The 25,086-nt window shown below is 45.4% G+C and overlaps 1 protein-coding gene across 2 annotated transcripts in view; it reads right to left on the bottom strand.

The window, feature by feature from the left end:
* Ablim3 (actin binding LIM protein family member 3) overlaps nucleotides 1–25,086 on the bottom strand; it is a 110,677-nt gene that overhangs the window by 38,057 nt on the left and 47,534 nt on the right. For both annotated transcript variants that reach the window (XM_077801062.1, XM_026384332.2), the window contains 5 exons: nucleotides 18,362–18,545; nucleotides 16,332–16,444; nucleotides 10,626–10,752; nucleotides 6,739–6,832; nucleotides 1,140–1,227 (listed from right to left, as the gene is read on the bottom strand). In XM_077801062.1, the coding sequence (XP_077657188.1) occupies nucleotides 1,140–1,227; nucleotides 6,739–6,832; nucleotides 10,626–10,752; nucleotides 16,332–16,444; nucleotides 18,362–18,545 (606 nt within the window). The remainder of the gene's footprint in view (nucleotides 1–1,139; nucleotides 1,228–6,738; nucleotides 6,833–10,625; nucleotides 10,753–16,331; nucleotides 16,445–18,361; nucleotides 18,546–25,086) is intronic.

Here is a 25,086-nt window from a genome sequence, read left to right as displayed (position 1 = left end):
GGAATTCCCAGCCTTCAGAACTATGAGAAATCATTTTTTGTTGTTTATAAGCCACCCTGTTCATGGTAGTTTGTTATAGCAGCCTGGATGGACAGAGAGACCAGTTAACACCCACTCATCCAGGATCTCACAGCTCCTGGCCCTTCTTCAGGGATTTCCTGGAACTCCCCCTCCTGCCACGTGTGCTCACTACCCCTTTTTCTCCCCTCCTGGTACTCACCCCTGTTGACCTTTACTTCTGGGATTTCAACTAACTGCCCATCTCCTCACTGGACTGTAGGGCTGTGGGGGATCTGGCACAGCCTGTGCATGGTAGGGGCTCAAGAAATAGTTGTTGAAGGGATGAATAAGTGGAATGAAGATTGGCTTTGGCAGCCTAAGTGCTGAGTATGTTCAAGGCTATTTTGGGACTTTGGTGAGAGGATCTAGCATGCAAGGCTGAAGAGTCTTTATGTAAACTGGTGGGCAAGGAGGGACTTGGAAGACCTCTCAGTGGGGCAAAGCCAAGAGTATTGTGATGCCCCAGGATAACAGACTGGGCTGAGGATGGAGGACTGAGAAGAATCCAGAGACCAACTGGGTGACCGTTGCAGGAATCCTTAGGCCAGAGGCCGGACCCTGGGAGGTTGCCGTGGGGAAGCAGCCCTGGTTTGCTTTGGGGATGGTTAGTGTCCTCCATTTCTCTTCATGACCTTTGAGAGCCTGAGAAGGTTTCAGCAGCAGCCTGGTGCGATCTCTGAGATGTGGGGAGAAGGACTGGGATGAGATGGGGAAGGGTAAAGGCTGTGATGCTGTAGACTCTCTGCCACTGAGACATCTCTCTGAGGTCCTCCGACCCCGTGGCCCTGTGCAACGCAGCCTCCCATCCCCAGGCAGAACCAGAGGATCTTCTCAGAGCACTGCCAGGGAAGCAGGCCAGCTGAGCAGCGGGTGGAGGCGCACGAGGATGGAAGGCAGATTACATGTCACTTCATATTAGCCACACCGGCAACTTTTCCCATCCACCCAGAGAGAGGCGAATTAATTGCAATTTTGAGGACAAGCCAACAGCTAAGATAACATCAAAATGGAAGGCAACCACATCTCCTTTTCAGTCATGAGCAGATTGGAATGCCCTACAGAGGGTTCGATTTGCTTACCTGTGAGGTACATCTCTTCCCCTTCTGTGAACATCTGGTGGCAGCGCACACATCTGGCACAGGTGGGGTGGTAGTGCTTCCCTCCAGCCTGCGGAAATCAAGAGGTGAAATAGGGTGTCAGAGCTGGGGCTACTGTCCAGAGGGCAGCTGTTGGTGTCTCCATATGCCCCACGGTGGGTTGGGAGGACCACCCAGGGGAATCCAGAACCATATGAGAGTCCACCTAGGAAGCTGGTGACTCCCTCCATGGGTCCCTGATGGAGACTCAGGGGACTTCCATGGAAACCTGTAGGGGAAAGGGCCCTTCAGAGGCCACTCGTTCCACCTCCTCATTTCCAGGAGGAAACAGTCTCGTTTTGAGGACATCTCAGCATCTCCCCACACATGGGGCCTTTACTACTACTGGTACTGGAAATGGCTTTAAGTGACTCATGAACTTAAGATAGGATAATATTCAACTACTTCTGATTTTTATCAAAGACAAAGTACCAGTGTGGTGCCAGTACATATTTAATGTTTATCTAAAACATATTCAGCTCTACTTTTAAGAATAAGAACAGGTGTGAGGCTTGCAGCCTCTATAAGCAATAGAATCTAGCTAGCACTATATTCAATTTGGAGTTATCTGAACTTGGCAAGTGATACAGGCTTTCCGGTTATGTTTATAAGTTTTCTTGTATGTCAGTGAGGCCTCTTAAGGACCATTCTCAATATTAGGTAAGAAATAGCATCCAAGAAGGTTGTGCCTCAAGGTCTCGATGGAAGCCAGTAGTGTTGGGACCAGACTGTGGGAGCAGTCACCAGCTCAATATTGCAGTCCATACCAATACATCTGACACTAACATCCCAGCTGGGAGGACATGAAATGTAAGGGCCCTTTGGTGGTAACTCCCAATTTGTATATGGTAGTGGGGGGGCAGGGACTAACTTGGGAAGTGGGGCTTGTTTGGAAGGAATATTTTGCATGTCAGGGGAGAGGGTTTTTTTTTTTTTTGATCAGTAATAACTGGGGAAAACAGATGGATAATTGTTGGATATGGGTTGTAAGGTCTCCTTTCCAATTCACCGCTCGAACTGATGCTAATGTGTTCCTTCTAACTCAAAAATTATAATCGCAATAATAAGCCCTATTGTCAACCATTTTGGGGGGAGTGGGGCTGTTGGGATGGGCTTACCTATTCTGGAGATACTCAATTTATTCTAAAAACCTAGCAAGAATGTAAAATGGGAAGATTTTTTTTTTTTTACAAAATTAAAAAATGTTCCAATATCCTCTTTTTTTCATTCTTGGTTGTTCATGTGGCTCCCACCAATGAGAAAATGTCCTTGTCATCATCCAACCAAACTACATTCAAACTTTAGCAGGAGCCTGCTGTTTTCCCAAGCTGGGAAGTCGTGGGACTGATTCTCTGGTATCATGACAAAGATAATAGGTTTAATTAGTAGCCTCTTCCTACTCTGTGTCTTTTTATCATTTCAATTATAGACCTTTTTCCCAGGATGACAACAGTGCTTTGGCAAAAGGGAAGCGTAACATCTTTCTAAATGTCACACCCCACCACTCCGCCCCAGCTGAAACAGGTTCTGGGCCCATCTCAGCAATCTTGGCCACAGGGGGTGTAGAAAACGAGTCAAGGGAAGGGAGGCTGTTAGAGCAGCCTGCACCGAAGTCTGTGAGATAAGACCACTGCGCCTGTTAACAACCGAAATCAAGGAAATGGTGAAGAAAAATGGCAGAGAGTTGGTATCCAAAAAGGGGGGCCCTGTTGGGAAGGACCGAGAATGGCGACCAAGGTGAGGAGTGCAGCAACGAGCCCAGGTTCTGGTTCTCCATGGCGAGGACATGGACAGGGAAGGAAGGATGGGGACTGCCATTCAGCAGTCTTACTGAGATGTCACTGAGGAAGGGATTATGGGATGGCCTGAGGAGTGAAGGGGAAGGGTTGAGATTAGAAGGGGAGAAGCAACTTATTAAGTGCCTGTGGTGCACCAGTAATATTCCGGGCCCTGCTTGGTCAACAGCAGCAGAAACAGCACCAAGACTTTCTTTGGTGGGACTACCTATCCCCCACATCAGCCCATCTGGTGAAGTAGTGCTGACCCCACCAATAAGCATATTATAATTCTATGGGCACAATGACTGACTCGCAATGGGCCTGAAATTGTCCAGTCAGGGTCAGTCCCAGGATGTTTGCTAAGCTATTAGGAGAGAGGATTGCTTTCCATGAGGGATGCTGGCTGATAGGATGTAGGCCTGCAGGGAATAGTGCCCAACATTCTCATCCCAAAGAAGACCCTTCTTGAGAATAAAGTCAATGTAGAAAGGAAGAGGAGCCGAGATAGCCAGACTTCAAGTAATTTTCCTTTAGGCACTAGATCCAGCTGTGCCTGAAGCCAGCCAGAATTACTCCTGGCTTCATTTCCTTTTCAGCCTGAGCCATTTGAGTATAGTTTCTCTACTTGTAACCAGACAAGTCCTAACATATCCATTAGGAATAAAATGACAGTAGTAGTCTCTATTGACAGGCAAAGACTATGATTCAGGGCAAGTAACTTTCTTAAGGTTTCATGGCTAGAAGTGACACAATCTGAATCCAAATCTGTTTCACTGCAACCATGTTTTTTTTGGCTTGACATCATGCTACCCCCAAACTCCCTGAGTAGCTTAGGGCTGTGAGCATCCGTGTGGGAACAGGAGCCTGAAGTCCTAGATTTTTACCCCTGTCCCTACTAGAAATGCTTCCTGTGACCTTGGAAAGGCAACCTCAAGTCTTGGGTCTCACTTTTCTCATCTGTAAAGTGAGGAGGTTGAACAAGTCTAAGTCTCTTCCAGCTTAAAAAAAAAATCAATAAGCCCAAGATGCTAATGGAGCCTTGTAAAAGTGGAATCAATCAAAACTCAGTTGCAGTTGCCTTGGAGGGAGAGATCACCACCATGCTAAACAACAGTGATGCTTGGGGAAAGGACAGGCACCATCAGTAAAATGTTAAAGCAGCTGGGAAATGCTGGAACAGCTTCCCCCCCACAGTCCTGTGTATAATCAGAAGTCTTTCCTTCTCAAAAGAAAAGCCAGCTTCTGTGATGTTCCATTCCACGACCCCACTACACCCTAGATGCCTCTTCCTCATGGTCACACAGGTGCACCCAGCAATTCTTCCTCAAGGGCACCTCTCCCCACACCCAACAATGTTTTACTAGCCCCCATGTCCCTTAACAGCTCTACAGAGTTTGGCCACACTCTGACATCACCATATTTTTTGAAGTTCTGGCCTTTCACTGTTCCCTTCCTGCATCCTTGACTATCCCTCTTCTTTCTCTGGACTTTCTTCCATCTTTGTAGGCCAGCTACTCTCCAAAGCTGGTTCCAGCCCCCCCACCCCCACTCCCACCTCCTGCTCTAGAGATCACGACAACTCCCATGGTGCTATTATTCAAATTTTATTGTTTCGCAATTGGCCCCTGCAGGCCGAGCTTTGTTCTTGAGCTCTGGTCCATATTTTGGACTGCCTTCTTGCACCCTTCCTGGATTGCAATCACAGCCTGTCCCAAGAGGACCTTGGCATGTTTCTGCCCAGACCAACTTGTCTCTCTGTCATCCCCAGTTCGGCAGATGGAGACAACAGACTTCCTATCATCCAGGCTTGATATTTTGGTACAACTCTTGGCTTCTCTTTGAGTCCCCACATCTACAAGTTACCCCATCACTGCAGAACTGTTGGAATTTTACTGTTATTGATGTTGGAGACAAAGATGGTTGCCTGGTCATAGGGTGGCCTCCTTGTTGGTCTCCTCTTTCAGCTTCCTTCCTTCAAATTTAGCCAGTGAACATCATCATGTTATCTTCTTGGAGGTGTGGCTCCAGCCAGGCTACTCCTGCCCAATCTTTCCACAATTCCCATTGTCTGAATCACACACCTACTCCTCAGTCCTGTATCCCAGGCCTCGGTCCTGTATCCCAGGCCTGTGCTTTGCACTCCTTACTACCCTTGGAAATGCTTAATTCTTTAACCACTCAGTGCATTTGTTCATCCTATTCCCTTTGATTCCCTATAGTTAATTCTCTACATTATACTTTTAAAAAAATATAATGTTATGTTGCTCCTTGGTTGAAAAACTTTCCAATGACTTTTCTTTTTTTTTTTTTTTTACTTTAGGTGATTCATGCAAAATGTATTTAAATGACCTTGATTAATTAGAGTGCATAGCTGCAAGGCAGTACCTTATGAACAAGAGCCAGTTTGTCATCTAGAGATTTACATAGGTTTATGACAAAATTAGAAGAAACTTGTACACAAACTTTCTAAGTCAAGGAAGTAGGCTTTGAATACAACATCAAGAGAGAAATCTTATTTTCCATTGTGAGAGTATTACCCACTTGCTATCAAATCAGTCCAGTAACTTTATGCCTAAAATGTGTTCCAATGACTTTTCAATGCACTTAGTATAAAACCCTAACTCCTAAAGTTGGTCTACAAAGTCTTGTGAGATTTTCCCTCTATGATATACTTCATCTTCCCTTATCTTCTGTTTATGATGTTAGCCATGTTGGCCCCTTTCTCTGTTCTCTGCAGGGGTCAAGCTCATTCTTCTTCTAGCTCATGTGCCAGCCTTCCCACCCTCAAGCCTCTCTCCCGTGCATCTCCTTGGAGAGCTCTTTCTGATTGCCACACCGTCTCCTGCTGAGACCACATGTGACACAGAGTCTGTCTCAGCTCAGCACACATGGTAACCACCATCAGCTGGCTGGATCTGGCAAAACTAGTAATTCTGCTCACAGTAGCTCACCCAGTCTGCCATACCCCAGCCATTGTCAGATGAAAAACATCACAGGTCTCTCATCTAATACCAAACAAGGCCCTGCTGCGGATGTAGAGGTCACAGGTCTCGCATTTAATGCCACAATCTGAGTATGTTAGCTGTATCTGAATATGAGTTAACAGTAGAGTCAATATTAGATCCTAATGGTTCCTTCTCTTATGCTATTATTTTTTTTCCTTTGTACCCAATTCTTTTCTGCTTCTAATTTCTCAAGGTGAATAGAGAAGACAGCTTCCAGGTCACATAGTATATAAAGGAGGCCCAGGAAGGCCAGTGGACGGGGGCTCAGGCAAGGGCTCAGCAAGGTGCTGCAGGTTGTCTGTCACTGGCAGAGCAAACTGTGCATCAGAGGTTGGGAGAACTGTTGCCATGGTGATGGACCAGCCAAAGGAGGGCTTAGGGAGCAAGCTGCTAGACATGCTGGTTCTTAAATCAGCATATTACCAAAGACTTAAAATTTTTTTTTAAAAAAGCTTCCATCCTTAGGCACGGCTGAGAGGAAAATCCTAATTGTTACTCCCCAGAAATATGTCTAGGTCGGAAGCCAAAGAAGCAACTGATTTTTCCAGCACAGCAATTTTTGAACCAGGAATAATTGTGTCAACTTTATCATTCTGGGGGTGTTCAGAGATCTTGGCAAGGTTATCTGTTTAAAAAGCTGGGGAGGTTTAGGCTATGAAAGAAGGGGTCTGGGGTGACTTTCTCTTTCCTTGGTGACGGCATTTTGGAGCCACAGACCATCTTGCTCGCGTATCTTCATGGTTACATGGGCCCACTCACCTCCAAGACCCTGCCGCTGATGTATCGGTCACAGGTCTCACATTTAATGCCAAACTGGGAGTGGTAGTCAGACTCGCAGTATGGAACACCATCCCTGCAAGAGGAAATGGACACAGGATGAGGAGGTTAGGGGGATCCCTGGGGGTGTCCTGTGGGAGTGCCAGGACCTGCAGCCTAAGGTGTCTGGGCCGGGGTTGGAAGTGCTTTGAGATCATTTGAAATGCAGATTCCTCAGATTCCCCTTGGAACCATGGAATCAGAGAATCCTTGGGGTAGAGGGCCCAGGCATTGCATCTGGTAAGCTCCCCAGCACGGATGGCAGCTCCTGCTCTGGATGCTGGCCTAGGGTGGCCCTTTTCCACCCTCTTTCTACCCCTCTCCAGGAGTTCTCCAGACCTGTTCTCTTCCCTTAGCCCTCAAAAGACTCTGAAAATTATTTAAAACATCTAAGGGTAATTTTATTTAGAATAGGTAATATTGGTATGTGATACAACAGTCTCAAGGCATAAAGGGAGAAGTCCCCGCCTTCCCTCCAGTTCCTCTCAGGTCAGGGTTCCTTCCAGGAGGTAATGGATGTGATCAATGTTTTGCACATCCTGAAGGGCTCCTCCTTTAATCAAACATCTCACCTGTAGTGAAAGAACCATCTGGTTGTGCTGCAAAATCAGCAGCTTCCCCTGAATGCCTCCTATACGCTCCATTTCTACTTAGTGCTTCCTTCGGACTTGGCAGACAGAGATAAGATTGCCATCGGTTATCTTCCACTCCCTCATACTACTTACACTACCTCTTACCACTAGCACTTCTTGCTTGGTGTGTGCTGGGCTCTCTGGTGGTGTTTCACATTTAGTCCTTAGGGCAGCCCCATGGGCTCAATGCTATTTCCCAAAGGGTGGACAAGAAAACCCAAGCAGGAAGTCATTGAATAACTTGTCCTAGGCCACCCAGGATGACAGGAAGCTGGGATCTGGATCCAGATGGTCTGGTTTCTCATCCAGGTTTACATGAGGATTAAAGGAGATAGGGCCAGTGTATCCAAGGGTTAGCATGGTGCCTGGCCCACAGTGGGTATTTAGCTCATGGCAGCAATTGCCAAGATTGCTTAGAGGGGATTTGGGGAGGGATGTTTGGTGCTCAGCTCTCCAGAGCTGACACAGAAACAGTTGAGGACACTGGTGAGCTCAGCCTAGCCTTTTGGACCTACCTAACTTTAAGGAGTGGGACTGAATTCTGAGGAGAGAGGGATGTTTCCCCCATTTTGAAGTTGGTTCAAAGTGTGACATAAAGGACAGACATGCCAAGTTTCTATCTCAAAGATGGGGCCATGCTGGGGCTTCTGGGAGCCCTGCCTGCACAGCAGGGCAGCCAGCACTTCCTGAAGAAGCAACAAGGAGAGCTGAAGAGTGGCAAAGAACTGGAGGTGAGACTGTACCCACAGAGTAAGGACTTACTTGTGACCCTATGAGACCAGCTTCCTCCACTCCTTCAACCCCCCACCCCCCAGCCCTCAAATAAGTTCTCACTCTGTGAGTACAAGAGGGCTACTTCGCAGGGGAAGCAAAAATTGTTCATTAGGAGGCAGGTCAATGAGCCAGAAAAATTTGGCTATAAATGCCAACACAACCTTATTTGGATGCCTGAGTTGGGGAGGCCTTAAGGAACTTGAAATGTCCCTGATTCTGAAAAGATAGATGGTAAAATGAAGATTTATTGGGCACTCATTAGGTACAAAGTACAGATCTCTGAGCCTTGACACATCCCTACCAGGAGTTGATCTTATTAAACCTATTTTTATAAATGAAGAAGCTAAGATTCAGAGCAGTTGAGTCCCTGGCCTAGGTCACACAGACTGGGCTTCTACTCTGGGCATCTGATGCCATCACCACTCTGTCTCAACCAGGTGAGGAATCCAGAGGCAGACTGTAGAGGCGCCAGGTGTAGTGGGTAACCTGGGCTGGGCCTCCTTGAGAGGAATTCAGAGCAAGCTCTTACTGCCCCAGAGAATTTTGACTTGGGCTCCCAGATTCAAGCACTCCTGGCTGATGACTTACTAAGGACACTCCTTCCTTGGCAGGTCCAGAGGGAAATGCCAAACTCCCACTGACATGCATTCAGAACTTTTGGTGACCCGACCTCAGCTCACCTCTGCAGCCTGGGACTCTGCTTCATCTCTGCACACACTCGAGCTCCCAAATGGGGTGAGGGTGGGTGCTCCACACTCACCACCTGTCTTGTCTTGCCAGGCTAGGTATGCACACTCTCCTGTGCATTTTCAAATCTTACACCCTTTTCCAACATCCAGCCCAAAGACTATCACCTGCCACGAAGTTCACAGTTTCCAGACTCCACTTCCTGCTAATTAAAAGTGACCCCTCATTCTTCTGAATGTTCACTGTCCTTCACTTGCACCTTGGACATAGGCAGGTGTTGTTTGGCTACCATCCATTTCCCCTTCTGTTGGTACCAGTCCTAGGATTTTCCTTTGGAAGACACTCCTTCACTTGAGGTTACTGTAGGTCACAAAGGCTGCTTGATGGCTCTAGGATTGTATCCTCCTTGCTAGTGGTCAATCAGAAATGGGTGTTTGACCCAAGGGTAGCCAAATCAGAGGCAGCCCTGGGATATTTGCTGAAGGTCTTGGGAAACAGGCCTCTGTCTGCTAGGCTTGCTAAGCTGATAGAAGGGGAAAAAAAAAAAAAAACCTGGCATTACTGGTTATCTTCTTTGCTACTTAGGGAGGGACTGCTTGAGAATGAATTCAACATGGGGCGGGGTGGGGGGTGGGAGAGAGAGAGATCTGTAGACATCTTTAAGTCCCTAGATGCAGCCCTGCCTGAAGCCAGTATGCCTCTGAACTTTCAATTTCTGTGAGTTAATAAACTCCTGTTGCTTTTAAGTGAGTTAGAATTGGGTTCTCTGTCAGTTATGATTGAAAATGTTTTATGATTTAAACTTCTCATGAACTCCTTTCATATACCCTGATTCTTCATGCATACAGCCTATCTCCCTTATTAAACTGTGTCTTGAAAGCAGAAACTATATATACAGCAACACTACATGCTCACCATCTCCTGGCATCAGGCCACATATGGGCCTAGAAAGTATCTGGGGTCAGAAGCTTTTGGGTACTTCAGTATATACATGTGGTCACTAGGATCTAGCAACAAGGGGGCTTATTCAAAGCTGCAGTGTGCAGTTTTCTGGGGGTTGGCTCCTCTGTCCCAATAGCTTTATGTGTCCATAATCTCCTCTTATCTCAGTTAAATACATTCAATAACTATATTATTGACAATGATCAGGCATTATTGACTATGGGAAGAGGATACCACAGTGACTAAACAAAGCCCCTGTCCTGGTGGGAGGAATAAACACCACCACTAGAGTAAGTTACTCCCCTGAGTCTTAGTATCCCATGGAGACAGACCCCTCATGGGGGTAGTTAAGGGGGTTTAATGTGATAATCCATCCATAGCAGTTAATAACTTCCTCGCACATAATAAAAGTTCAGTAAATGGTAGTTAGACTTGTAAACATTATTAAAAAGTTACAACAGATAAGGATATAATTATAAATGCTGGCAGCCCGGGCAAAGGAAACAAGCAGCAGTCTGAGGGCTGGGGCTGGGGGAGTGGAGGTGGGGCGTGGCATAGAGGGCACCTCTGAGCAGGAGGCATAGTGAAGGACCAAGTGCTGAGAGGGGCCACACCACCATAGGCAGAGGGAACAGCATGGGAGGGCCTGTGGGCGGAGAGAGGTTTGTAGCTCAAGTGTGGCAGCTAGGAGTGAGGAGGGGTGATGTTGGAGATTCAGCTAGAGGACAGATGGGGTAGGCCTTGGTGGACACAGAGGCCCAGGAAGCAGGGACCGGCAGGGAGAGGGACACCCACTTGCTGATGTACTCCCCGGTGAGGATGACACTGCAGGTCTGGCACTTGAAGCAGCTGACGTGCCATTGCTTGTCCAGCGCCAGGAGTGACTGGCCGTGCTTGATCTCCTCCTTGCACCCTGCACAGTCTGAAAAGACAAGAGGACACTGCTGAGCAAAACGCCCTGGGATTTTTGGCCCTCCTGCCATCAACTCATGCCCCCAGCAAGGGAATCCCCACCCCCAACACGTTTTCCCACCTTGGCATTGGCAGCTTCCCAGAGACCCTACTAGGGAAGAGAAAAGGCCCCTGGAGACCTGGCCTGTCCACAGGGCACTTGGTGGAGGGGAGAAAAAGACCTTCCTGCTTATCATCGTGTCTGCGGCTCAACCACAGCGGTCGTGCGCTGCTTCTTCCCTCCTCTGGTTGGTAACTGAGGTTGTGCATCACTCCATGATCTTGGCACCTACAGCACCCCTATTTTCTTGGAATTTGCAGCATGTGGCATGGCAAGCCCCACCCAGACCTGGGGATTTCAGCAAGATCTCTGAGCCCCGTGAAGTTTGAGAGGCACCCCTCCTGGGGATAGTCTGCTTTCTTTTTCTCTCTCCTGCCTGTACACTCAGTGGCAAGGGCCACGTCTGTGTTTTGAGGTTGAATCCCTTCCTTAGCCTGGCATGGTGCTCAGAGCATGGTAGGAACTCCAAGCCTGTCTGCTGAAGGAGTATGAACAGGTGGCCCTTACAGTGCTCAGCAAAGGACAGAAGTCACCACACCACCCCTCCCTTCCCCAATGTGCTTATACAGCAAACATTTGCCTCCCAAGAAGCAAAGATTAGAGTCTGATGAATCTTCTGTCCCAAACCAGAACTGTCCCCTCACTCCCTGTCACTATCACTCTGGAATGTGTGTTGGGGCCAGCAGAATGTGGGGCAGGCCCAGCGGTCTGCTTGTTGCTCAATGAATGTCTGAGGAGGGGAGGGGCAGGAAATGGAGCCAGCAGCCAAGGTACTTGGGAGATGCTGGGAATTCAGGCCTAGCTGACCGGATGGCCCGCTTCAGAGGAGGACAGGGTCACAGGGCAAAGTTTACCAGAGGGCAAACCGTCCTGTTGGCGCCACACGGCAAATGCGCACTTTGTAGCAGTGAGGAAAAAGGGGTCACATGTAGAGTTGGGGGAGCCTGGCTGGACAGTCCTCAATCCTGCTGGGAGCCTGTCCTGGGAGAGAAGATGAAGTGACCCTGCGTCTAGCTGGCTGTGAGGAGGGGCTAGTCCCGATGAAGTGCTGGTGTCTGAGTGACGTGCTCAACCTCAATGTACACACTGCAGGCCTCTGGTCAAGCTTTCTAGGCCTCAGAGACCGAACGTTTTTGTCTCTGTGAGACTCCCCAGTAGGGTTTAATAACTCTACAGGGGCTTTAAGTTCACAGAGCATTTAGTCAAATATCCCAGCCAGGGCAGGAACTTGTCACATGATTGAAAGTGCCTCCCCCTCCCCCACTTAGTCACGTCAGGGGTAAGCCATTCAGCCCTTCTTGAAGAAGGCCACTCTGTTTGGACAGGTATGACTGCCATGGATTCCGTCTTTATGTGGAGCTGATGCCACCCTCCAATGATTCCCCCACTCTTATGCAAATGAGAATAATCATCTTTTCCTCACATGACGTTTCCTTCAAATAAAGACAAGTAAGGCTCCTTGGTACTCTTTCTTGTGCTTCACTTGCTGTGGTCATCACTGGTCCAGTTCACTTGTGGAGGCCAGAGGCTACTGGCCAACGAAACAGTCCTCCACTTTGTCAATAAAACTTATTTAATGGCTGCATTGTTCCATGGCCACCTTCCAATGATGAGTCCCATCTGCTGCATTAAAGTGAAAATCTGACATGAATTTAGCATCTTGAGCTAAAATTTAGGAGCCAGTACAGTGCAGTGGTTAACACTTCAATGAGAGGTTGAATGAGTGAGAAGCTGGCCCAGGTGAGAACCATCTAGTCGTTTGACCTCTGAGCCCTGGTTCCCTCATCTGAATTCCTTCCTTTTGATCAGCAGGTAGAAGTAACATTATGTATCCATAAATGGTTATTGTATTATTTCACACTCTCCTGTTTTTAACCCACATCCCAAGTGATGCTTGATCTCTGATCTGAGGCTACAGGCAATGATCCTCTGCAGTGAAGCTCTGCTTAGTTCTGGGATGCCTTCTCTGTGTTTCTTTTCATGATTCATTGCTGGTCCTCCATTGTACTGGTTTCATATTTATCTGGATGATTTTCTCCTCCTTCTTCCTCCTTTCCTTCTTGACTACTGGTGGAGCTTCAGACACCCCATCTGGGAGACCATGGATCTGGTGTCATAAGCAGTCGTGAGAACCGCACCCTATACTGAGTTGGTTTCTGCAGAGCCAGCTGTCCATTCCAAAATTACAATCATTAGCTGGCAGAAAGTCTGATGCCTCCACCTGTTCCTTCCAAGTCCCTCAGTTTATTACTGCAGCCTCTAAAGACTTTTGGCCACCATTTTAAGTTTAGTTTACTATGTCATTCATTCCACTTAGATCAGCAAAAATAAGTGGGTTTTATGAGTCACAGCAAGCTACCCACTTTGTTCTAGGTAACTAATCCAGGAAGATATAACCCTTCCAATTAGCAAGTCATGTTTCTGGTGGGGTGTTAGCAGAATACCTCCAGAATTAGGCTGCTTAGTCTCTTGTCTTGTTACCTGTGTCACTTTGGAGAAACCATTTAGACCCTTTGAATCTGTAGTGATTAAATAAAATTTTTGTGTAGCATATTTAGTGCAGTTGCCTGACAATGGTAATAATGGTGATACTGGCAGTGATAGTGATGGGGGAGTTGGTAGTGATAAGCAGTGAGGGTGATGTGATGCTAGTGATGATGATAATGATGTGATGGTGGTGGTGGCAGTAATGAAGGTGACACTGATGCTAATGTTAGTTATGGTGATGATGGTAGTGATGGTGGTGATGGTGATAATGGTAGTAGTGGTGGTGTTAAGTGATGGTGGTGGTGTTAAATGATGGTGGTGGTGATGGTAGTGATGGTGGTGATGGTGGTGGTGATGATAGTGATTGTAGTGGTGGTGTTATTAAGTGATGGTGGTGGTGATGATAGTGATTGTAGTGGTGGTGTTATTAAGTGATGGTGGTGGTGATGGTAGTGGTGGTGATGGTGTGGTATTAAGTGATGGTGGTGTTGATGGTAGTGATGGTGGTGATGGTGGTGGTGTTAAGTGATGGTGGTGGTGATGGTAGTGGTGGTGATGGTGGTGGTATTCAGTGATGGTAGTGATGGTGGTGGTGTTAAGTGATGGTGGTGGTAATGGTAGTAGTGGTGTTAAGTGATGGTGTTAGTGATGGTGGAGTAGTGGTGATGGTGGTGGTATTAAGTGATGGTAGTAGTGATGGTGGTAATGGTGGTGATGGTGGTGATGCTGATGCTGTAACTGCTGCTGATTCTTCTCTGTGAGATCTGAGGAGACATTTCTTTTTCCTCTGGTAAGTAACATGATTCTTTCTTCTTGACAGTTCCTGAGTATTCTTCTTGATCTTTTTTGAGCAAACACTGCTCCTGTTTTTCAAGAATATCTCTATTTACTCTCCAAAGATAAAAACTCCACACTGCTGTAGCTTAAGGAAAAAAACAACAGAAAACAGGTTCTTTTTCCTTTTCCATGATATGTTCTTCTTGGCAATCTCTCAGACCTGGCTGATCTCTTGGCTCTCCTCTCTTCTTTGGGAACTCAGGAGGACTTCCAGCATGCCCTCTAGTCAGCTCCACTGGCATTTGCAGCATGAACAGTGACCACCTAGGAGAAAATCCTTCTACGAAATATATGTGGATCCATGGATTGATGTGTGTGTGTGATGAATAATGACAGAAGCTACAATCCTAAAAGCTCCTCCTGAAAACTGTCCACAAACTCGCTTTCCCTCACATTTCTCTACCTCCTACTCTGCAAAATTATGGTAGAGACATTTAGGAGTCTCTCTTTGAGAAGAGTTCACATGTGAGACTCCACATTTAGCTGAGGAAATCTCCCTCTGGCCAGATCCCAGCACACAGAAACATTAGTACAACCTGAGAGAAATAACAGGAATCTTAATCTCAGTTCTCCTTTGGTGTGCTCACTTTATATTTTACACGCTACAGTGTATGTTGTATGTTAGCTCAATTCTTACATACTAATATATTCGCTTTCTACAACAATCCTGAGAGGATGATAAGAAATTCCATCCCTCTTTCAGAGCTGGGTAAACTGAGTCTCAGGAAGTCGACTTGACTGATTTTGCATCATGCAGAAGGTTGGCAGGCTCCTGACTCAAGCTTGCCCTGCTTTCTACTGCTTTGCATGTTGGTTCCACTGGCCTCTAGGGTTCTCAGTGGCATCAGTCACAGGCTACAGACCTGCAATCCTAGCCTCTGACTGTTTCTGGATGATGTTTCCAAGGAGTTACGAAGGATAACAGCATGTACACTCAGCCACCTTGAGATGGAAACTTAGAACGGCAAACTGTTCTTGGGCATTGCCAAGGACACTGAAGGAAGGCTGCTGCACATTCTGGGAACACGTTCCAGTTGACTGAAGGGAAGGGAAAGCAAGGGAGGGAGCCTTTCTCTACCCTCCTCTTGGTTGACCACGCTGGGCAGACTCTAATGGAGCCCCTGGGAACTGAACCCTGCTGACTTGAGGTGTTCTCTGCTCACCCTCCTAGATGGGATACATCCCCCACATGCTGACTCTGCTGGGCCATGTCTGGCAGCCCCTGTACCCGCACCATGATACAGCCCAAGAGGCTAATGGGTTTTCATTGATTCTCTCCATGAGGCCAGCCAGTGTCATATAACATGAAAGCACATTGGAGCCTAATGTGGCTGACGGAGACCCAGGGGGCTGATCTATGTGTGTGCAGGCGCATGAAGTCAGCAGTCTGACAAGGGCATCTGGGAACAGTAATTTAGACATCTTGTTGCTAGGCACACTTGAGTAGGATGGACTTCCACCAGGAAGATGAGTGCTCCAAGATACACTCTCGATCCTCACTATCCCTCAAACCTGTGGTTTGGTGATAAAACATAATATGGCACATCAGCTGCCCCTCATCCCTACATAATGGTTCCCAATTTTAGGACTAGCAAATGACTCACACAGGAAGCTACTAAGAGGGTTGACTCTTACAGTCCATCCCTAGAGGTCCAAGGTGAGCCCAGAAATTTGCATTTTCACAGGTTTCACAGTGAAGCTGATGCAGGGGTCCATGGAACATTCTGTCCAAAGCACTAGCCCAATCTCTTGTTTGCTCCCAGGTGCTTCCCTACTTCCTCTGTGAGACATGTCTGAAAATATTTTCTTTGTGGAGTTTGTAATAATTGAGGACCACTGGTGACAAGACTTGATCAACCCTGTCGCGGTGTCATTGGGACATAAGAGCAGGTACCTATCTTGTCCCAGAAGAGAGCCACCCAAGTGACTGATGAAGTGCACTGGCCATCAGAGTTTCCAGTTGGGCAGCCTGTCTTCCCTGCAGTATGTTCGTAGAGCTGTATGTCTGTCTGGGCTCTCTGCCAACTGGGTCACACTTAGGAATTTCCAGGGTGGGAACCTCCCCTGCTTCCTTTTAGGCCTGTGGGAGTGGTGGACAGTGACTGAACCGAGGAACCTATGGAGGTGCACCCCTGAAGAGGAGGTGCCCAGTGGGGAGGACTCACGGCTTGGTCCACGGATCTTGATGGGCTTACTGCTGGTCATAGACTGGGAGCAGGTCTGGCACACACATTCTTTACCACTGAAGGTCACCTTGTCTCCAATGGGGAACGGCTTCCTGCAAGGGGGACAAGGAAGAAAGTCAATGCTTCCTCTCCTGAGATTTTGTGACTATTGGTGACCTGATAACACATATGCTCACAGCAATGCATGAACACATGCAGCTTGCCTTTCTAGAGCACCAGGCAAATTCAAATGCTGTTCACAGTGACAGGCTGACTAAACCACTCAATGAGGGTCCTGGAGGTCAGAACTGGAGGTCCCCAAGAGCCATTCATATGATTTGACACTGAACAAATCATGCTGCTTATCTGGGCTTATATATCTCAATTTTAAGGGGAAGAGGCTACTAACTCCTCACGGAGTGGTTCTTCTTCCTGGAAGGATATTTTTCCATCACCACTTGACCTCCCCCATATGAAAACAAAATAATTCAATTTCTGAACTTACTGAAATTTCTTCCTTTCACTATCCAGATATTTCTCAAAATCCTTTACCCCAATGGGGAGTTTATAAGTCCCCAAATAACACTTTCCCCTCCTACTCTGTATTTGCTCAGTTTGCTCAGCCCAGACTCAAGCTTGTATAGATAGATCCTGCCTCCCCAACTAAATTATCAGCCATATACAGGATTCCCACACTGTCAGTTGCCTTGCTTGGCTCTTCTTGCTTTTCCTGCAGTTTGGGACACCTGTCCTAGGATCTGTAAGCATAAACCCTGGAAAAGGCTTCCAGCAGTTCCCCTGTCCTTGTATTTGTAGTGTGGGACAATGCAGGGGATGCTGGGCAGGAGGCTAGGGAGCCATGCTCTCACTGTGGCCCAGCCACTAACTCATGGTAGAAAGACACAGTGTTAAACCTCGCCTTGTGCCATATGGACCCTCTATGCTAACCTCTGATGGGTCTGGAATCCTAGAACCCAGGGCTCAGGTCCTAAGAGATAGATGAATGAATGAATTTAATTGACTGATTATATTTTCTTACATAGTCTCCCATTAATCTCAATCAGAAACTCCAATTGGTTAGTTCCTCTAGCTGGTAACTAACCAGTGGCTATTTTTTTTGAGAATAATAATCAATCTATAAATTCTTTTCCCAACTAAAAATGCAGATATACTTCAATCATGCTTTACTTATTACTTAATCAGAGATGTCCATTAAATTTTAATGTATTTGTGGGCAGGACTGAGGTTTTTCTTTATTTTTTTCCATCTCCTTAATGTGGTACTTGGCATACAGTAGGCTCTTAATGTACATTTGCTAGATTAACAAGTGATTGAGATGCTGGGGTGGAGAAGGGGGCAGGGAGGTGCTCTCCATCTTTGGAGAGGTCTTGAGAGAGGCTAGATGGTTATCAAGACAATGAGAAGAATAATTACAGACACACTATGTACCAGTTACTGAGCTAAGGTCTTTGCATTCAGCATCTCACTGATATTCACAAAAACCCAATGACATTGCTGTGGTTTTGAGCCCTTATTACTGATATAGAAACTGAAATGTACAGAGGTGGGGTCCCTTACTAGGGTCACCCTGCCAGCAGGAGATGGTACTGTGGTGGTGGAGGAAGGCTATAAACAGACATCCTTGTACCACCTGTGGATTAAGTCACAGGAGCCTGAGCCAGATTTGTGTTTCCAAACTGTATCCCAAGGGACCAGGGTACTTAGTGGTTTTTTTGGGTGTAGGTGGGGCTTTTGATAGAAATGGGAAACTGAGTATGAGGCTTGGATCCTCACTGTGCCTCCATCATAGGATGAACTAGTGTTTTACATCAGACTGCACATGAAGGGAAGGATTCAGCTGTTAAAAGGTTTGAATACCACTGGCCCTTCAGATCCTTTCGTCCTTGCAGTCCTTGAGGTCAGGTGTCTAGCATAAGCCCAGTAAGCCCCAGAACTGTTTGGGAATGGCCATGTCTTCCCTTCCCTGGGGCTCACCCTGAGGGCCCAGGCCCTGCTGGCCACCTGCTGACCTGCACAAGCTGCACACGAAGCACTTGGGGTGGTAGGTGCGGCCCAGGGCGGAGATGACCTCTCCTGTGATGAAGTCCCGGCAGCTGTCACAGCGGGTGCCATAGAGTTGCTGGTAGTCCTGGGTGCAGATGTACTCCTGGTTCTTGAAGAAGAAGCCCGTCTGGGCTAGGCCACAGCCACACACTTGGGGAAACAAGGAGAAAACAAGGGCAGGTTGAGTCCAGGGAGGGTCTGCAAGCGTGAGGTCCTCACTGGGGGAAAAGGCTGGTATCTGATTTTGTCATGAGTGGCCAGAGAATGGTAGCAAAACAGGCCTCGTGGGGCTTTGGGGCCAGTGTTGCCTTACAGTATGGCCTGCAGACCACCTGCATCAGAGTCATGAGGGAGCTTCTTCAGAGGCAGATGCCTGAGCCTGGTCAGGCTCCCTGGGGCAGGGGCCTGGCATGTGCATTCTGCACAGTGCTAGCCAATGCTAATGCAACACCACGGATATGGTACAATCCTTTCAATACACTCAAGTTTAAGGCCCTGTGACTCATGCAGTGCTACACAGCTGGTAGTATCATGAATTATATAAAAGAATCAGTTAAATTTCTCTCGGCTATTTCCTAGGTGCATGATGCTGCCAGGTGAACAGCAGAGTGGAGACCACATGCTCCATATCCCAAATGGCAGACAACTTCTGATGGCAATGGGATGGGTGATTCAGTCTCTAATCTATCCTCGCCACAGCTACAGAGGATTGGTCTGTTCCCAGCATGAATGAGAAAACACTCCCTGAACTGCAAAGAGCTAAAAATGTATGCAGAGAAAAGATCACACAGAAAGATGCCTCATACCCAGAGTGATGGGCCCTGGGGGTAGGTTCAGGCAGTAAATACTGAGGGTAAGAGTGATGTAGGGACTGGGGTAGGGGTGGTATTTGTAGGGAGTAGAGGGAAGTCATACAGGAAAAGGGTTTTTAGACATGTTTGAGGAAGGGCTCAATTCAATTTAAGAAGTTCAGGCTTTGTGGGGTACTGAGAAGCCACAGCAGTTTTATCCCTAGTTTTAAGGGGGGGAAAAAATCTCAAACATAAACAAAAGTGGAGAGATATAATGTTACCCATCATCTTGTTGCCAAAATGATCAATTGCACTGATGACTTTTGAATAGAGCCATAATATGAATTTGTAAGACATTTCCTAAGTTCTCTTGGAATGTTCTTATAGACATTATGAAGAAATAAATAGAAGTTAGATAATAGAAGAGGTAGATTTATAAGTGTCTGAACAACTGAGTTACGTGGGAACAAGCTCCAATAAAGGACTTTGACATATGGGAAATAAGATTTTCTCATAAGGAGTTAAGTTATGAAATCCAAACATCATGGGCAGAATGTCAAGAGGTGAGGTTTCTTCCACAGAAACAAATGGCTCCCAGGGCCAACAGAAATACAGCGACCCACGGAGTGCATTTGTGCAGCTAAAGTGAGGATGGATCCCTCAGGAAGGGGCTGGTCAGCAGCTAAAGGAAGGCAAATGAATCCTCTTTGAGTCCTGTGGCCAGCTCCCATGTTCTTAGCCCGCCCTCACCAGGAGACTGCTTGGCAGCTTGGCTTTTCACATAGATCACTTTTGGGAGGGGACGAGTTGGCTGGGCCAACACAAACTAGTCCAAGGGGAGAGTTACAGCTCTCACACACATTAGTGAACAGTTGGTCTTTCACATGGGTTTTCTGAGGATTTGGTTACTCTAAGTCGACATTTTCAGGAGGGATCAATGGTGGGGGAAATCAATGAGGTAGTTTCCCAACCCGAAGGTCTGAGGAACCAGCCTGGAATCAGACAAAATCACCCCAGCAAATAATACGTCATCATTGACTGGGAAAGTCGTTCTGCAGAAGAAGCCAGAATAAAAACAGGAAAGATTTCCCAGGTGAATGCCAGAAATATTTCGCAAGTGTTTGTTCACCTCTGTAGGCTAGAGGAAGGCTTAAAGGGCCAGGGTGAGGGAGAGAGGGGTGGTTCCAGAAATCACAGCAGGACAATTGGAGATGGAGCAGTCTGGGAATCAGACCCCTGGACTCCAGGCTCATCACTGCCACTAAGTCTCCGGGAGGCAGTGAATGCGGTCCTTCCTTCCCTGGGGCCTCCGTTCACTTCTGTGCAAAATGAAGAGGCTGAGCTTTTCCTTCACAGCTGACCTCCTGTGAGTCCATGAGAAGGACTTCCTCAGGGTGTACCGTGTGTCTGAACATTTTAAATTCACTGTGGAGTCTTGCTTGTGGCCCCCAAGCCACCCCTGTGAAGAGGCAGGGCCCTGGTGGGGACAGTGGTGACAGGAGGTGGGGGAGGGCTCATCTTCCACCAGGCATCATGAGAATTCATCATATCAAACAATGCCTAGTCCCCAGAGCAGGCAAAGCCAGAGTACAGGCTGTTCTGGGTGTGCAGGTGGCGGATCAATTGCTTCGTGGAATTAGTTGGGTCCTGGCCTATGACCTCATTGGAAATAGTTCCTGTTTTTTCCCTTCTTTTCTCCCCTTTGTTTTCCCAGCTAACTCCACCCTCAGAGCTACCTCTCTCAGTACAGAAAAACAGGAGGCCACAAGAAAACTTGGAACGACCGATTCCTCCATTCCCCACCCCAAGGAGCTTTTGGTAAAAAGGATGAAATGGTTGATAAGAGTCTCAGGGGTTCCTGGAAATACAGTGGAGAAGACAGGGATAAAAGGTATGTAGCAAGCAGTATGAGCATGACAGATGTGTTTGAGGCTGAGCAGAGTCGGATATTCAAATAACAGGAAGGTCATGAAGAAGGTTAGCAATATAGATTTAACAGAACTAGTGTATCCAGGCCAGTCATTATTCTGTGAATCCAAAAAAATAAAAGTCTATTAATTAAATAAAACAAAAGCAAATACTATGGTTGGACATTAGGAAAGAATGTGCAAAGTTAAAACAGCATGGTATTGGCACCAAAACTGGCAGGAAGATCAATGGAATGGAATAGAAGACAGAAAATGCCCCCAAAACACAGTTATCTGATATTAGACAAAGGTGCCAAAAATATACATTGGAGAAAAGATAGCCTTTTTAACAAATGGTGCTGGGAAAACTGGAAATTCATATGTAGTAGAATGAAATTAACTCCTATCTCTCACTCTGTACATAAATCAACTCAAAGTGGACCAAAGACCTAAGAATGAGACCAGAAACCCTACAACTGCTAGAAGAAAATGTAGTCCCAACACTCCAACAAGTCAACTCAGGAATCAACTTTCTTAACAAGACTACTAAAGCACAAGAAGCAAAATTAAAAAAAATCAATAAATGGGATGGCATCAAATTAAAAACTTCTGCACAGCAAAGGAATCAATTAAGAGTATGAACAGAGAGCCTCCAGAATGGGAGAAAAATCTTTGCCACCTGCTCCTCAGGGCGTTAATATCCAGGGTATGCAAAGAACACAAAAAACTTAACATCAAAAAAAAAAAACCAATAGATAAATGTGCCAAGGAACTAAACAGACACTTCTCAAAAGAAGAAATATGAATGGTCAACAAATATATTAAAAAAGTTCAACACCTATAGCAATTAGAGAAATGCAAATTAAAACTACATTGAGATTTCATCTCATTATAGTCAGAATGGCAATTATCTAAAATACAATGTTGGGGAAGGGGTACGCTCATACATTCATGGTGGGACTGAAAATTAGTGCAACCACTCTGGAAAGCAGTGTAGAGATTCCTCAAAAAACTAGGACTGGTACCAATATATGACCCAGCTATCCCACTCCTAGGTATATATCCAAAATATTTAAAATCTACACACAACAGTGTCATAGCCATATCAATGTTTATAGCAGCACAGTTACCAATAGCCGAGCTATGGAGCCAACCTAGGTGTCCTTCAACAGATGAATGAATAAAGAAAATGTGGTATGTCTACACACAATGGAGCATTACTCAGCCATAAAGTGGAATGACTTTATGGCACTCGTCAGTAAATGGATGGAACTGCAGACTATCATACTAAGTGAAATAAGGGAGTCAAAGGTGGAATGTGTTCTCTGATATGCAGAAGCTAATCCAAAATAATGGGGGGTGGGTGGGTAAAAAAAAAGAATAGAAGATCAGTGGAGTAGACAAAGGAGGAGGAAAAGTAGGGAGGAGGGGTGGGATAGGGAAAGACAGTGGAATGACCCGACCTTGTTTTTCTATGTACATATATGAATACACCACATTGAATCTCATCATAGAGTACATCCATAAGACAATAATTAAAAAAAAAACTATAAGTGTATAGCAGAAAGATCAGTAGAGTGGAGGAAAGGGAACATGGGGAGGGAGAGGGAAGGGGAAGGGGAAGTACTGGGGACTGAATTAGAACAAATTATATTCCATGCTTTTACAATTATGTCAAAATGAATCCTATTGTTACATATAACTAAAAATAACCAATTGAAAAAAAAAAAGAACTGGGAATATCCAGAATGAATGCTCACTGTAAATAGAAGATTGCTACTCAGCCCTAGCCATACGTGAGAGGAAAGCATGGGGTGTCAGGGCTTACTGGACCTTTGTCCCTAGTCCTGTTCTGCAACTCAGGTGCATGTGACTTGAGAAATTGATTTCACTTTCTGGAGCTCATTTGTAGAATGAGGGCCGGAGGTAGTAACAGAGGGGCACGTTCAGATCTGAAAGCCTAGCATTCTGCCATATAGTTCTGCTGCACGTTCAGATCTGAAAGCCTAGCATTCTGCCATATAGTTCTGCTGATTTTCAACTTTTCAGATGAGATTAGATTTTATGAAAATTTCAAAATCAGAAGTGCCTCCAAGGGGATCTAATTCATTTATTTGATACATTTTAATTTTAAAATAGACATAGATAAAATATATAAAATATATTTGTTCAGTTTAAAGAGTAATAAACACACACCTATGTGCCCCCTACCAAGTTTATTGAATAGGATGTTACTAGTGCCACAGAAGCCTGTTTTCCTCGCCCTAGACCTCCTTCCCACACCGTCCCTAATCGTGTGTTTCATCCCTTTGCTTTTCCTTATAGGTTTATCCCTTGTGTCAAATCCACTAACACTATATTGTTTAGTGTGCCCTGTGCTTGAGCTTTATATTGATGGAATATTTCTGCACTTATTCTTCGGTGCTTGCTTCCTTTGCTCAGTACGGTATTTGAGACTCACCCATGTCAATGCACGCAACTGCAGTTCATTCATTTTCACCAGGCTGGTGCTTTCCATAGACTGAATAAATCACAATTGATCTATTCCACTGTGGAAGGACATGTGAGCTGGGTGCATTTTTAAAAAATTTTGCTTTTATAAAAATGCTGCTGTGAATCTTCTTGTATTTGTGAGGTGATGACTATTTTCTATTTTGTCCCCCACTTATATTCCTACCAATAGATCCTCCCTGATCCATTTGCTCACATACTTGGGAACATTTGACTAGTCAAGACATGTGAAATTCACAATAAGGGCTGGGGATGTGGCTCAAGTGGTAGCGCACTCCCCTGGCATGCGTGCAGCCGGGGCTGGATCCTCAGCACCACATACAAACAAAGATGTTGTGTCTGCCAGAAACTAAAAAATAAATATTAAAAAAATTCTCTTTCTCTCTTAAAAAAAAGAAATTCACAATAAGAAGATAATAAATAAGTAATGTGAATTTCACAATAAAGTATGTGTGAAGTTATATCTTATTAATATTTTTTAAATTCCACATATTTTAATATTAATGAAATTGAGAATCTTTTTAAATGCTTACAGGCCATTTGTATTTTCCCTATTGCAAAATGCTTGTTGATAACTTTGCCCATTTTCTTTGAGACTTGTAGAAATTCATTACATATCTTAAAAATGAATTTTTTCCCCATTGTTATTACAAAGATTTTCTGCAATTTGAGGCTTGTCTTTTTAGTCCTTTTTTTTTGGAGGAACCAAAGTTCTCAGTTTTTGTGTTGTTGAATTTATCACTTTTCCTTTATGATGTGTACTTTCTTTATATTGTTTAAGAAATTCTTTCTACTCCCCAGTCCCAAAAAGATACCTTCTACAATGTTTTCTAAAAACTTTATTGTGTTTCTTTTCATTTCTCAACTATTAATTCATCTGGAATTGACGTTAGTGAATAGTATACAGTAGGGATTCAATTTCCCCCCATATGGATAGTTAATCATGTCAGTTTCATTTATCAAGCAGTTTAATTGTTCCCCACTGATCTGCAAAAAGCATGTTTCTACACGTGTGAAGGTTTATTTTGGTTCTCTACTCAGTTCCATTGGTCTATGTATCTGTCTTTTGTCTGAGACACACTGCTGCAATAATTCAAACAGTCATAATAAGTGTATGATATCTGGTAGGACAGGCTTCCTGCCTGAGTTGCTTGTTCTTTAGAGGCAGATGATCCCTGGTCAAATGGTATTTTGCCAAAAATACAATTTTAATTTATTTTAAATTTCTATGGAAAACCTTAAGGAATGTATTAAAGTTGCCTTGACCCTACAGTTCACTAGGGTAGAAATGTTATATTGATATTTCTTTCTTTCATTTAGGTCTTCTTTAATATCTTTCTTATGATGTGTTATAAATTTTAAAATTTTATAATTTCCATCATAAAAGCTGACATGAATTAATAAGATTTATTCTTAAATTTAAAAAATTCTAAATGTAAGTGGTTTCTTAGTTAGTAATCCTGTATAGAAGTGAAATTTTCT

Source organism: Urocitellus parryii, chromosome 1 (genome assembly GCF_045843805.1).
Source record: "Urocitellus parryii isolate mUroPar1 chromosome 1, mUroPar1.hap1, whole genome shotgun sequence".
NCBI classification, from domain to species: Eukaryota; Metazoa; Chordata; class Mammalia; order Rodentia; family Sciuridae; genus Urocitellus; species Urocitellus parryii.
The sequence above is the reverse complement of the archived record's forward strand: the minus strand, read 5'-3'. Positions and strand labels throughout refer to the sequence as shown.